The 12,699-nt window shown below is 46.6% G+C and overlaps 1 protein-coding gene across 1 annotated transcript in view; it reads left to right on the top strand.

Annotated features, from left to right (window-relative positions):
• Nucleotides 1-12,699, top strand: part of LOC119374528 (protein Smaug homolog 1) — a gene marked incomplete in the record, with an annotated part of 61,123 nt that extends 48,424 nt beyond the window's left edge. Inside the window, 3 exon segments of the mRNA XM_037644665.2 lie at nucleotides 1,596-1,698; nucleotides 2,414-2,512; nucleotides 6,445-12,699. Of these exon segments, the coding sequence (XP_037500593.1) occupies nucleotides 1,596-1,698; nucleotides 2,414-2,512; nucleotides 6,445-6,464 (222 nt within the window).

Below are 12,699 nucleotides of genomic sequence, written 5' to 3'. Positions count from 1 at the left end.
ACTTGTGCCGCTCAGCGTGAGTTCGACGTAAAAGTTGATTACGGGTTGGCGGAAGCAGCGGGACCGACAGTTCGCGTGCAATGGATAGCGTCGTGCTTTTCGCGGCCCAGCAACTGGCAGGCATGACGCTCTTGAAAAAGAACTGAGGCTCCGGGCGTCAAGGAGGCCCTGCAGAAGGCCAACAGACCTGGTCGTCATACCGCTAGGTATGACGTCCCGGCTACATTAAGGACCGGGTGGCGAAGAGTTACAAAGAGTGGCTTGAAGGAGGATGCTGCAATGACACCGACGGGACGCCGCGAGAAGGGCTTCCCTCAATGAAGTTGCGACGTGGGTGAAAGACGCGCGGAAAGACTTGCCAGCGGAAATTATCGTGACTGGCTTTAAAAAGTGCTGCATTTCCAACGCAATCGATGGCAGCGAAGTCGACGTCATTTCGGATGCCGAGGATGCCTGCGAAGAATCCGACAACCTTCCTTGCACATCTGACGAACATGACACTCCCGGCAGCGACTAGGGCGCTAAGTTAATTGTAAATAAAGGTGTGCTATGTTTCAATTTTCCTGTTTCTAAAAAACATGGGTCGACCTATTTTCGAATATTTTTTTTTTATTTCTCGTAGAGCGCTATAAGTAGGGGTCGACCTATATTCGTGCCCGACCTATTTTCGAATAAATACGGTACTCGACCAGCTTGTGATCGAAATCTTCGGGCAGTTTTTGGCACACGGAAGTACGCCGCCGCAGCGCAAAGCACTTCCTCTTCATAAATCGGCGCACCCACGATGGCGAGCCCTTGAATTGCGCCCTCGTGAGTCGCGCGCTATCTCGAGAGCTTTTATGCGGATGCACTCCGCTGTCACGGGTAGTGACCTTGCAAGCAGCTCCCGGACGAACTCGGCAAGTAGCATTTCCAGTTCGGGGTGCACTGCAGTCTGTCCACGAAACGAAGTTTTTCTTTGGTTGCTGCAGGATGTGATGCGCTGCTTTTGGCTCCTCCAGTATCAGACGCTTTTCTCCGGTGCACCGAATTCCTGTTGTGCCGCCAGGTTGCCGTGCGCTTCGGCATACTCGATAACTTTTTTCTTAAAGCCTATCATAAACTGCCGTCGGCTACCACTCATTTCTGAAGGGAACAGAGAAATAAAAACAGCGGATAACCGATGCAGCCACACTTGACAGAAAAAAAAGCAAAATGACGTTGCCCAACGGTGCCGCCAACCCGCCGCTGCTGATGCTCACGATGGCAATGGAGGCTTCTGACTTCAGCTGCCCATTGTTGCGAGACTTCCATATTTTTTTCTGCCAATGACCAGCATATAAGACGAGGGTTGACTTTTGATCGCGTTTTTTTGAAAAAAATTTCAACCTATATTCCGGTTTTTACGGTAGCTTTTTAGCACACAGTTTACACTTGTGCCGTGCGAAGACATGGATTAATTGCTCACAAATGCAGAGTAGCACATCTCTATAACGTCCATGAGTAATTTGTGCGTCCCTTGACTTCAAACGTTTCTATTGTGTCACATACCCTATGCATAGGTTGGCTTCGCGCGTTTGTATGCGACTTCCTTGCCCGTGCTCTCTTGTTTACAGCATCTGAGCAAGCCACACGTGCAGATCCAGAGGACTCACTCGGCTCCCGTGCGGCCGAATCCAGTGGTTGCATCGCTATACAAGCAGGCTGCGACTAACAGTGGTAGGTAGCTTCTTCTCTTGGCACTTTCACAAGTGCTACTGCTCTCTCTCTCTCTCTTTCTCTCTTTTTTTTTTACATGCAAGGCTCTTGTCTGGAGTTGCAAATTGTGAAAAAAGCTACACAGTTCCACCACATTGTGGTACTCAGCATAAGTGAAGCTATCGTGCCCTCTCTTCAGTAGTGGCTTGCCATCGAAAGCTTCCACACACTATAAAGAATCGGCACTTTTTGAGGGTCTTTTTTTGTCCCACATCAATAATTGTCACCTGACTTGCCAACGTTTCCGTTCTTGAAAACTTGGCGTTCGCCACTTTCCTATCAAGAATTCTCTCATGCTGATAGCATAACCTGCTGCACCGCTGGCTCAGTGGTTAGGGTGCTTGACTGCTGACCCAAAAGACTCCGCTTTGATCCCAACCGAAGCAGTCGAATTTCTGTCGAGGCGAGATACAAGAGGCCCGTGCACTGTATGGTGTTGGTGCACGTTAAACATCCCCAGGTGGCCAAAATTTCTATAGCCCTCCACTGCGGCGTGCCTCATACTTGTTTTGCAGTTTTGCCACGCATAACAACATCAATTATTATCATCAATGGGTTTAACTGTATTTATTTACATATGCTGAGGTCAGGACATAGGAAGTTAGGTGAGATACATTTAAAGTGCCTGTGATTGAACAACAAAGGCTTCGTGTTTGACGGCAAGCTTCACGTGCAGGACGCATGCAAGCTGACACTTCGGCAAACGACCCGGACCTGAACAACCGGCTGGAGTCTCTCTGTCTCAGTGTCACTGAGCATGCCCTCGGAGGTTCTGGTAAGCACTGCCTCACAGCCGACGTTTGCCCCTCCTTCATATTACATTGCACGTCATTTATGTGTGAGAGCCTTTGCGAATGTTCGCTTGCAACAGTGTAGGAAAATGTGCTGTTTGATGCATGATCGAAGGTGAATAACGATTGAAAACGCAATGTACGTGGAAACACGAGGCGACGGGACGAGGCTGATTTAACGATTGAAACGTTTATTGTGGGAATAAACAAATAAGTAAGCTACAGTGCGCATGTGGAAACCATAAAAGAAATGAGCTAAAAAATACTAATCTAAAGCCGAATTGCTCGCTGTGGAAGCACTAAGAAATTAGACATCTTTGTCACCGAGGCTTCAGTATGTTGCGCTTATGCACGCCTTTCCCCTGCCTAGTAATGTGAGACGCTTGAAGCACTTCCCTTTTCAACTTGGGTCTTTTTGTTGCTAAAAATTGCAGAAGAAACGAATGTCAGGGTGTGCCCGCGCTGTCTTACGCATCTTGGCCAGTGCGTGTCATCAGATTTCCAATGCCGAACTGTCTTCACCTATTTCGGTGTATGCTGCGTTTTAGGCTGCCATTCACCTTCACTGTTTTACGTGTGTTGGTTTGATATGCGTACAATGTGCATAGGCCCTCAGAACGTGAAGAGAAGCTTTACGACAGAAAATAGTGTCCTCAACGAAACTCTTTCCTTTCGAGTTCTGATAAGTTCATGCAATATCCACCTCCTCCACATACACATAGAGGGGTTTGCTTAGAACGTGTATTTCACTCAGTGTTTCATCATGAATTGTCTGTCCACACAGTAAAAGTTGAACTGTGTCATTCGTTAGCATAGCAGATCTGCACTGCGTCAATACGATTGGCTGTTGAGAGCTTAGTCTCAGTTTAGTGTGTGCACTGCAAGTGACTTAATACAGAAATTAGGAGTGCGCATGTATCCTAAATTTCCAAATTAACTGACCGAATAGTCTCTTTCCCTATTTTGGTGATCGAATCGCATGATCGCTGTTAAAGACCTGAATATTTGTCGAATGGTTTTTGAATTCTTTGCATTGTCGGCTGTGCAAGATGAGAAATGCAACTGAAGCAAATGTGATTAGTTATGTCCTACTCACGGTACTTATAACATGTTCCTGTTCTTTTTTTTTTTTGCGAAGTGTTGGAATATCCATGTTCCCTAACCTATTGAAGGGAACTATTATTTATTCTTGTAACTCCCAAAGTTTCATTTTGCAGATCTCTGCACTACTTTTAACCAGCTTCTTTTTTTGTTTACAACAAGCAGTGATTCCACTCCTGCGCCAACTGCGCCAAAGTGCGCCAAATTGTATTTACTGCGCCATCCTGATAATATCGACGAAATTTGCGCCAAACTGCGCCAAAGTCTCGGGTTTGGGGGCGTCTATCACCGGCAATCGCACCGCCGGCGCGTCAGAACATGTGCAGCTCGATCTTGGGGCTGCCAATAAAGTCGCAATCATGGACCAAGAATTATGCCGCTGAATAAATAGCGCTCGCGCGTGCGTCCCGAGTAAGCCACGATGCCATGCACGGTGCCGACGCAGCTTCTGTTCTGCAAGTCGGCTCGACAGCAAAACGCGCTCTCCGCAGAGGCTCGTGACGTCGAGGCCTATCGGTAGCGAGAAAGTGCGACGGCGATTCATCGGCGGACGTCGTCTGTTCCAGAAACGCTGCTGATAGCTCGTTTCAAGCGTCGCACGGCACGTAAGGAAAGCAGTGTTGAGCAATAACTACATGAGTGCCGCTAAAATGTCTGTCACTTCTGTTTCCGGACATCGCGGAATGAAATCTGGGATCGCTCGCAGTAGATATATGGGACAATATCGAATTTTCCTTGCTTCGCGTTTATGGAAGAGCACGCGAACGGTGGAAACGCGTTGACACTTTTCTTCAGATATACTTTATCCATGGATCATCATCCAGAACAGCTTTTTCGTAATTCCTTCCGCCAGCACGTCCGAGTTTCTAATCACTCTGCGGTAAATACCCCCTAAAAGGCCCTGCCCTTTCGAGCTCGCGTGCTAGGGTTCCAATTCGAATTTTTTGCTTGCCTTTTTTAAAAATGTCTTCTCATTAGTAAAATCATATCTCCTGGTCGGAGCAGCCGCAAATGCGCAGCTGTCAGTAGCGGGCCCGTCGCTGACGGCCCACAGTGAAGCGGCTACGCCATGTTACACGTCCGCCCCTCGCTTTCGGGGGTCAATAGCTAACGGTTAAAAAAAAACTCAGTTTCGCTTAAGAGCGAAGCAATGAATGCGATACCAAAAAAAAAAATATTGTATTGTGAAACGAAGTAAGACTAGCAGCTAACTCTTTTGGATCCGATCTCGCGTAAGCCCCGCCACGGTGGTTATGGCACTCGACTGCTGACCCGAAGGTCGCGGGATCGAATCCCGGCCGCGGCGGCTGCATTTTCGATGGAGGCGAAAATGTTTGAGGCCCGTGTACTTCGATTTAGGTGCACGTTAAAGAACCCCAGGTGGTCGAAATTTCCGGAGCCCTCCACTACGGCGTCTCTCATAATCATATCGTGGTTTTGGGACGTTAAACCCTAGATATTATTATTGTTATCTCGCGTAACTCAACAAAACGCTGGTTTAAGGGAATATGGCCCCTCCAGGAACCGAAGCGTTTTCTTGCTCTGAGTTCTCTAAATGCGAAGTAAGCGTTGAGAGCACAGCAAGTTTACGAGCCGTCTCCTGATGCCTCGAGATAGCGCGCGCGCAAGCGACTGCGCCTTTCGAACGATGCGCCCCCCCCCCTTCCGCTCCCCTGGCGTCCCTTCATGCTCCTTACGAAAGACGGGCGGGTCGTTTCCTCTCTGTTTGATGAGCAATCGACGGCAGGCCCGCACGCGGGAAGATGTTATCTCATGCGTTGTCCGTGCGGCGGAGACAGACGGCCGGCTAGTTTAATCTCCACTTCAGCCGCGTTCGTCGCCAGTGCTCGCGAGCTTTTACCCGCGGCTAGAATACGCGGGGTGATGTTATTAATTTGGACACTATACAGAAAATTACAGCAACGGCGACGGCAAAAATCCGCCGAGAGTGTCCATATAATTGCTATCGCAAGGGTCAATGTACGGGGCAGATTTTGCGCCCCCCCCCCCCTCTTAGGTGATTGGGGGGTTGCCCCCCCTCCCCCCCCCCCTGTGCGCACGCCTATGCTCCTGAGATGATTTTTTCTATGAGATTTGCAATGAATCGAAATATTTCTAGCCTTCATAAGAGCCCCATAATAACACTCAGGTGCTTGAATGTTAATGCAATATGCTTCTGTATTGCACTCCAGGACGTAAAATTCGCTGCTCTAAAGTGCTCCCAGATGCAAAATTATCTGCTCCAAAGTGCTCCAAGATGAAAATTTTGCTGCTCCAAAGTGCTCCAAAACGGAAATTTTGCTGCTCCAAAAATTGCTCCAAATCAGAAGTCCTCGGTAGCATCACTGACAACAAGTCATATTCCTTCTTTTTCCTTTTGTTTAATCGAACTGAATTGACTCTTGCTAGTAGCCAAATGTTATTTCTTGCATGATGATATTATTTTTCATTTTGTACTTCTGCTTACTTTTAGTATAATTATTACAGTTTCTTCTATGTATATTTCTAAATGGGACTCGCACTAGCCTTTGGCTATGGGACCATACGGTTAGCGCATAATTTTATAAGATAATGTGTGCAATAAAGAACATTTATTCATTCATTCCTTTAATCGTTCATTAATTCATTCATACAGCCACATCTTACTGGCTTTTAACCATAATGGTGGCCACATCAACCCCTCGCTTTAAAAGGGCATTTCTTGTTTTTCACAATGCCAGTGCCATTACATCGCTTGCTATGCAAATTCGTTACATCAGAGTTTGACTGCAGCAAACAGTAATCTAACCATTGCCGTGTTAATTTCCTTTTGCAGATGGCATGCCTCCGTTCTAGGCACCACGGCTTGCGGCCTGTGCCGGAAACACGGCGGGAACGATTGTTTGTCATCGTGCCAATCCATGGCCTCATCAAAGCTTGTCGCTCTCCCCCACCTTTTTTTTTTTTCTTTTTTGTGTCTTGTTAGCGCACGACCTTCTCTGAAAACCATCTTCATATTTTATCTCCTACTCCGCATTGCCTTTCGTCACCCTTGTCGCAACCAAAGTTCTTTGTTGACGTTGCCGGGCACGACAGGACCTTTTTTTCTGTAGGTGCCACCGTTGGTTGTTTCCTTTATTTTATTTGTTTTCCGGATCATCGCCTGCCTTATTGCTTCCCCCGGCATTGGCGATGCCGTTCTTGAGAAACGGCAATTTTTTTATCGCGAGACAACTGCATGTGCGAGTGTATGTGTTTGTGGGCATGCCATTTTGCTCCCTGCGATCGTTTTTTTCATCGTTACCACTTGCTCAGTTGATCTACTTTTATTTTGTTTACTATATGTAGGTGCTCTCTCTTTTTTTTTTTTCTCGTCATCGCCTCTGGCTGTTGTACGGTTGATCCACACGACGGAACAAATTCGTGTTTTCCCGGCCGGACATCGGAATGATTATCATCTGGGGTTTGACGTCCCAAAACCACGATATGAACATCGGCATGAGCGACAGCACGCCACTGATCGCTGTTGGCAGCATCTTATCCGCGGTGAACGCAGACGAGTGCATGGCGATTCTGATATTCAGACAATGAAAGTGCAGCCTAAGATGCTTTGGATGCCTCGCTACAATCTCTGTCCTCTTACGAACAAGACCATTTTCCAGGTAAACCAAGTATTTGTCCAGTCAAAAAAGAAAAAAAAATCTGAACATGGTCAACTACCAAGTTTCAGTTTTACTGAAATTTAGGTTGTGGCATAATTGATACAATGTATTCAGAATGTGCAAACATCAATAAACCACCCCTTTCACGATTCCATAGCGCATGCTCCCCTCCCCTAGCCGAAAAGTCGCGAAACGCCTTTTGATCTTGGAGCCATTCATTATGGCGATGGCGATTGTCCCGGCCCCTAGCAAAACCCTAACAAAATGGCAGAGGGCAGCACAGGAAAATAAAAAAGGCGAATTGGCATCTGAAATTTGTCGGCAAGCCACCGGAGGCAACGTGTGACTGTTGTATCCTTTTTTCAGGAGGCACGGGGCATTGGGAATAGAAAACAGATTTCTGAAACGGGACGAATGATTGTGAATGCCTTGCTGTTGAAGCATCGGGATGCAAATCTCAAGCAAGTTCAAGCGTGGTTGAGGAACAGTTGAGCCAAACGAGTCGTGACAACTACTTGACCGACGCAATGCGGTCGATGGCACCCACTCGTTTTGTCCATCCCATCAACGCTGTCGTCAGCAGCCACATGAGCTGCGGAATTGTGCGCAGAGTAGTAGTTCGTGCAGTTGTTTGTTGTGTGGATACACCTGCAAGGGCAGTTCGGCCATTACAAAACTCTCCTCCCAGCCACTTCGCCCGGCCGAAAACGAAATCGAAGCTTCTGACCATCGACTGCGATCCTGGCGCGCATCTTGGCGACCCTCATCCTTATTTGTCTTAGAATCCTGACTGTGAATGTCACCTGTCTATCCCTTGATATGTTGCCGATCGATTGCGCTCATCATTGCACTGTCATTGCAAATTTTGTGAGCTTCATTTTTTCGAGATGTGTGAAACCCGCAGTTTTACGTGCCTTAGTCGATCTGTTGATCAGTGCTGTGTGCGCGTGCATGTGTCTTGGAGAGGGGTTTATCTGTGGAGTGCGTGCAGTCGTGGGCAGTCTTCCAGGCTCACCTTTTGTTTTCTCTGTCCTTGCCTCCTCCTTTACCACTCTCTTTATGTGAAGCACGCGAAGAAAAAAAAACGAAAAATTGTTCGCATCATTTTTTAAAAAAGTGCCTTCCCCTGGGGCGGGCTTTTTATGTTCACTTTTTAGTGATTTCAACAGACCTCGCAGATCAGTTTTAGCGTAGCAGTGCCGAATGAGAATTTTCGAGAATCAACTGCACATTATGCTAGTTCAGAAAGAATGGTGTGCAGTTCGTTGCACTGTAGCAATGTAGAGTGTCGTGCTGAGTCGAACATCAACTCCGACTCTGCGGCGCCATATGTTTGTGTGTGTGCCAGTGAAATTGACAATAGCGACCCGCTGCGTTCGTTGTGTTCACCCTGCACTCGGAAGCGAGGCTTTCTTGAAAGAAAAGGAAAACCCTGTCATCGGGTTTCGCGTGAAATCGAGCGCATGCATGTCGCGTGTGCACATATCCGTATTTATGGACTCCGTAGTCCGTATTTACGGACTCTTTGGGTCAAACGTGCAGAATAATATTCAAGTAGCAGGAAGGCACGCGCTGCCTCTGCCTTTTATAAAAGGAATGCGACGCCCGGTTCCGATACTTTTTTCCCTTGGCATTTCATATTGTTGCCTTCTCCTTGCTTCCGTAATTCTCCCGCCTTCTTTCCCACAGAGTGTGTCACACGGAGTGTGCCCCTTCGGATTCGTCAGACGGATATCTGCCGCACGCTCTGCGCGGTCAATATTTTTTCTTTTGTACTGTGTGTGCTTCTGTTCGCCCTCCCCCTGCAACATGGGAGTGGGTGTCTAGGATTGTGTATGTATACATACATATAAATATAAATATTATATATATTATAAATATGACATCTACAGTGACTGTACATAATTTCTGGCCAGGTGCCATACTCTAGTAGGAAAGACACTTCCAAGAGGCTGAAGTGGTCGAAGGACTGGGCGTCGGCGCATCTCTCCCGTGGGCACCGCCCGTCACTGGTCAGGCGCAAGAGTGCCGGTTTGCGCGAATGTAGGGGAAAAAGTTCAGTCGGAGTTGCAGCAGTATTTGAATGATCCCAGTAGCCACTGTTGGAAAACGGGCCACGGCAAGCCCTACACTGAGCCATTGTCAGTTAAAGGCCGGTTGCAACGAAATTTCGCCTTGATTAAACTCATTACGACTGAGCAGCACAGTACCACTGAAGCATTCTTGGCAAGGCAACTGGACTAGTTGTGGTGTACCTTTCTTGTTAGCAGCCTGAAAAGATGGCCTAAGCGGGCAATGCTCTCGCTTGATGTTTATCGCTACAGCAAAGGGCCAGGTACATCGCGCCCGAGGTGTTGAGGGGTCCTCTGTTGTGCCTGACAAAATGCCGAGGAGCCACACGTTCATGCCTTGGTCACGCATCGTAGTAGTGGCGTTTTCTTTATTTCTTCAGTTTCAGCATTGAAAACTGTTTTGGTTGCAAAGCTTTTTGGGATGCTTCTGCTTTTGAGAGTCAAGTTTTTCGCGCAGGCTTCTCTACACCCCAGTAATATGTTAAAATACACTTTTTATACGGTGTAAAAGTTTTGTTGCAGCTGGCCTTTAATGACACAGGGGTTCAGTGTTGAGTACATGTTGGCTGTGCACCTAGCTTGGCTTGGGTGATGCAACGACACAAATGTTTCGCTTTCACCTTTCTTATTTGTGACTCGCCGCAGATGGTATTTCTTCATTTTTCTCACTCGCAATACCCTTTGAACGAGATTGGAAGAGAAAGCAGGAGCTTATTTCTCTATCTCCTACCCTCATCTCTCTCTTCGTCGCACAACACTGCAGGACCAGTGTTGCGCGTCGCTGAAAGGTACTCGCAGCGAAGTGTCTCAAAAAAAAAAAAAAAAGGAAAGGAAAAGAAACAAAAAAAGATTGGGAATGCTCTCCACGTGCGTTGTGACGAATCGGAGGCCACCCAGCAGCCTATGCTATCGCTTGAGTGTGTGAGAGAGCAATGGCCTAGCTACTGCGATTGCATTGATGTGAGAGAGTTTTTGGAAGTAGCGTATGCGACTGGGTGTGGCAGGCCCGAAAAGCGTGGTGAATTCTCGAAACCCAGCTACGCACCCGTGTTGTCTGTTTGCAGTATCAACAGGCTGCATTAACCAGAGTTGACATGTTATTTTGCTCTACCAAGGATTTGGATAACACTGAATCGGGAATTTGTTGCGATTTATGGAGGAGGTTCAGGAAATCACCGTGGAAAGTTTAGGGATATGGCCAATTTGTGTATTTTTATTGAGCCCCGAAACCTGCAAATACTCAGACAAGGAAGGCAGTCACAAGGTTATCAGGTTATACAGTCAGCAGCATTGTAGTTGGATAACTTAGTTGAAACTAATGGCACTTAAGAGATTAAAATACGCCGTGACAGTTGCATGGACACCCACGTAGGATGCCATTTTGACTATCGTTACAATTTAGTACTGCGGAACACTTTTCGTTCGCTTAAGGTAGTAAAAACAGAATCTGTGGAAAGGCCCGGAGACAATTTTGATGTGAAATGCTGAAAAGAAAAATTTGTGAAGACAAAAACAAGTTTGCCAGTCATTGGATTGCAGCTAAATGAGGACAATGTTACAGTTTTTTTTGTCTTTTCGAAATACTGTCTCCAACCTCATCAAAATTCAACTGAGAGTTTGATATCCCGGAATTCAAGTACACAAGAGCATCAGAATGATGTCATGCAGAGCTTTCGTTTATAGATGTAAAAAGTGCCCCTTGTTTATGCGACTGCACTGTGTAAGGAAATCTTGGTAGAGCGACTGCCCCGGATAGGCGTTGGTCCCGGGTTCGATCCCCGGACCAGGACAATTTTTCGGCAACTAAGAGGCTTTATTTTTCTGAGAAATCCGTATGGATTTCCTTGTGGCTTCGTGCTACAATTGGGTGGTTGTCTATTTTCCCTTTCTTAACTGTGTAATAGCTAGGGAAGGCCAGCACTTGCTGAATGAGATCAGAAGTTATTGTCTTCATCGTATCAAAAATTATTGTCGTCATTGTACCTGTGGCTGGAAGAGGTGCAGAAATTATAGCCTTCAATAAAAACAAAAGCGCTATGCACTCGCTTCTTCTGCTGTATTAGCCAATAGTTTGCCAGGTGCAGCAGATAGTTCACCAAGATGGCAACAGTGATATTACATTCACTGCTTCTAGAACTTCTTCTGCTCTCCAACTAATAATCAATGGACGACACGGCAGGTTTCATTGGTCAAAACGTAGGTAGCAGCTCTCTAGAAAAAAAAAGAGCATATGTGTTCTAGATAGCTTGCGTTCAGTCTTTTGGATTTCTTTCATGTTAAGAATTTCAGTCAAGCGTCATCTGTAGTTCCAAGAGCTTCAGCACTTTTCTGGTACTCGGCTTAAGGTTGCCAAAAACTCGGCTTACTCATGCACTGATATTCCCCAAGCGGTGTTTCGTTTGAAGCGTCATATTGGAATAAGTCTCGCAGCAAGCAGGCCAGTGTGATCATGTGAACGGGATTGGTTTGCCTCAATTTGCTTGACTGTTAGCGAGATTTAGCATACAGCAGCTGCGAGTAGGAATGTGCAGAGGAGGTTGAGGGAAAATTAGGTTAAAGCACTGCATTGATGTAGATAACATTTTTTGAGAACTATATTGTCAAAGTGACGATTCTAGGTTAATATGATTGGTTGCCAGAACGCCAGTGCCTCAATGTCGGTGTGGTATCACAGGTTTTTTAAAGTACGTCTTTTCATGTTCATCACATTTTAATAAAATTTGCAGCAACTAGCCATATTTAACGGCTGGCGTCCTCAAAACACAATGTAGCCTGTCTTCAGGCGCTTTTGATGTCATCAAAGAGTAGCTTTGCCCGTATGAGCGAGAATGTTTCTTTCGCTCTAGTGTCCCTCCAATTTTAACTAACTTTGAATGCGCCACGTTCAAAAACTTTCTCATGTCAGATGCACGGTGGCCATTAACTCTGGTGCACATTGCAAAGATGTTAGCATCATTAGTATTCCTAAGGAGCAAGAAAGAAAAGCCCGCTGTCCCTGAACAACTTGCTTCTGCACGTGCATCTTGGAGGTTATTGTGCGACTTGACAGGGCTCCTGTGTTTTCTTTTGGCATTGAACTCACGGGCGTTGAGCGCGTACTGGTGCCAAGAACGGCACTCCTCGTTACGTAGCCGGCAGAGGCGACGCCGAGTAAGCCGGTGACTCGCCTCGGATGTGTCGCTGAACGCTCAAAAATAAAAACCCCGTATGACTGTCGAGAGATGGTTGTGGAAGCCTTCCTCCGTGTGCATGTGGGACGAGGAAGCAGTGTGCAACCTGATGTGACTTGCACTTACGTGTTGCTTGTACTTCTGTCAAGAGAGATGATTTACGAATAAAGTTTATGACATCATTGCA

Source organism: Rhipicephalus sanguineus, chromosome 11 (genome assembly GCF_013339695.2).
Source record: "Rhipicephalus sanguineus isolate Rsan-2018 chromosome 11, BIME_Rsan_1.4, whole genome shotgun sequence".
NCBI classification, from domain to species: Eukaryota; Metazoa; Arthropoda; class Arachnida; order Ixodida; family Ixodidae; genus Rhipicephalus; species Rhipicephalus sanguineus.
This window is presented reverse-complemented; position numbering and strand designations above follow the sequence as displayed.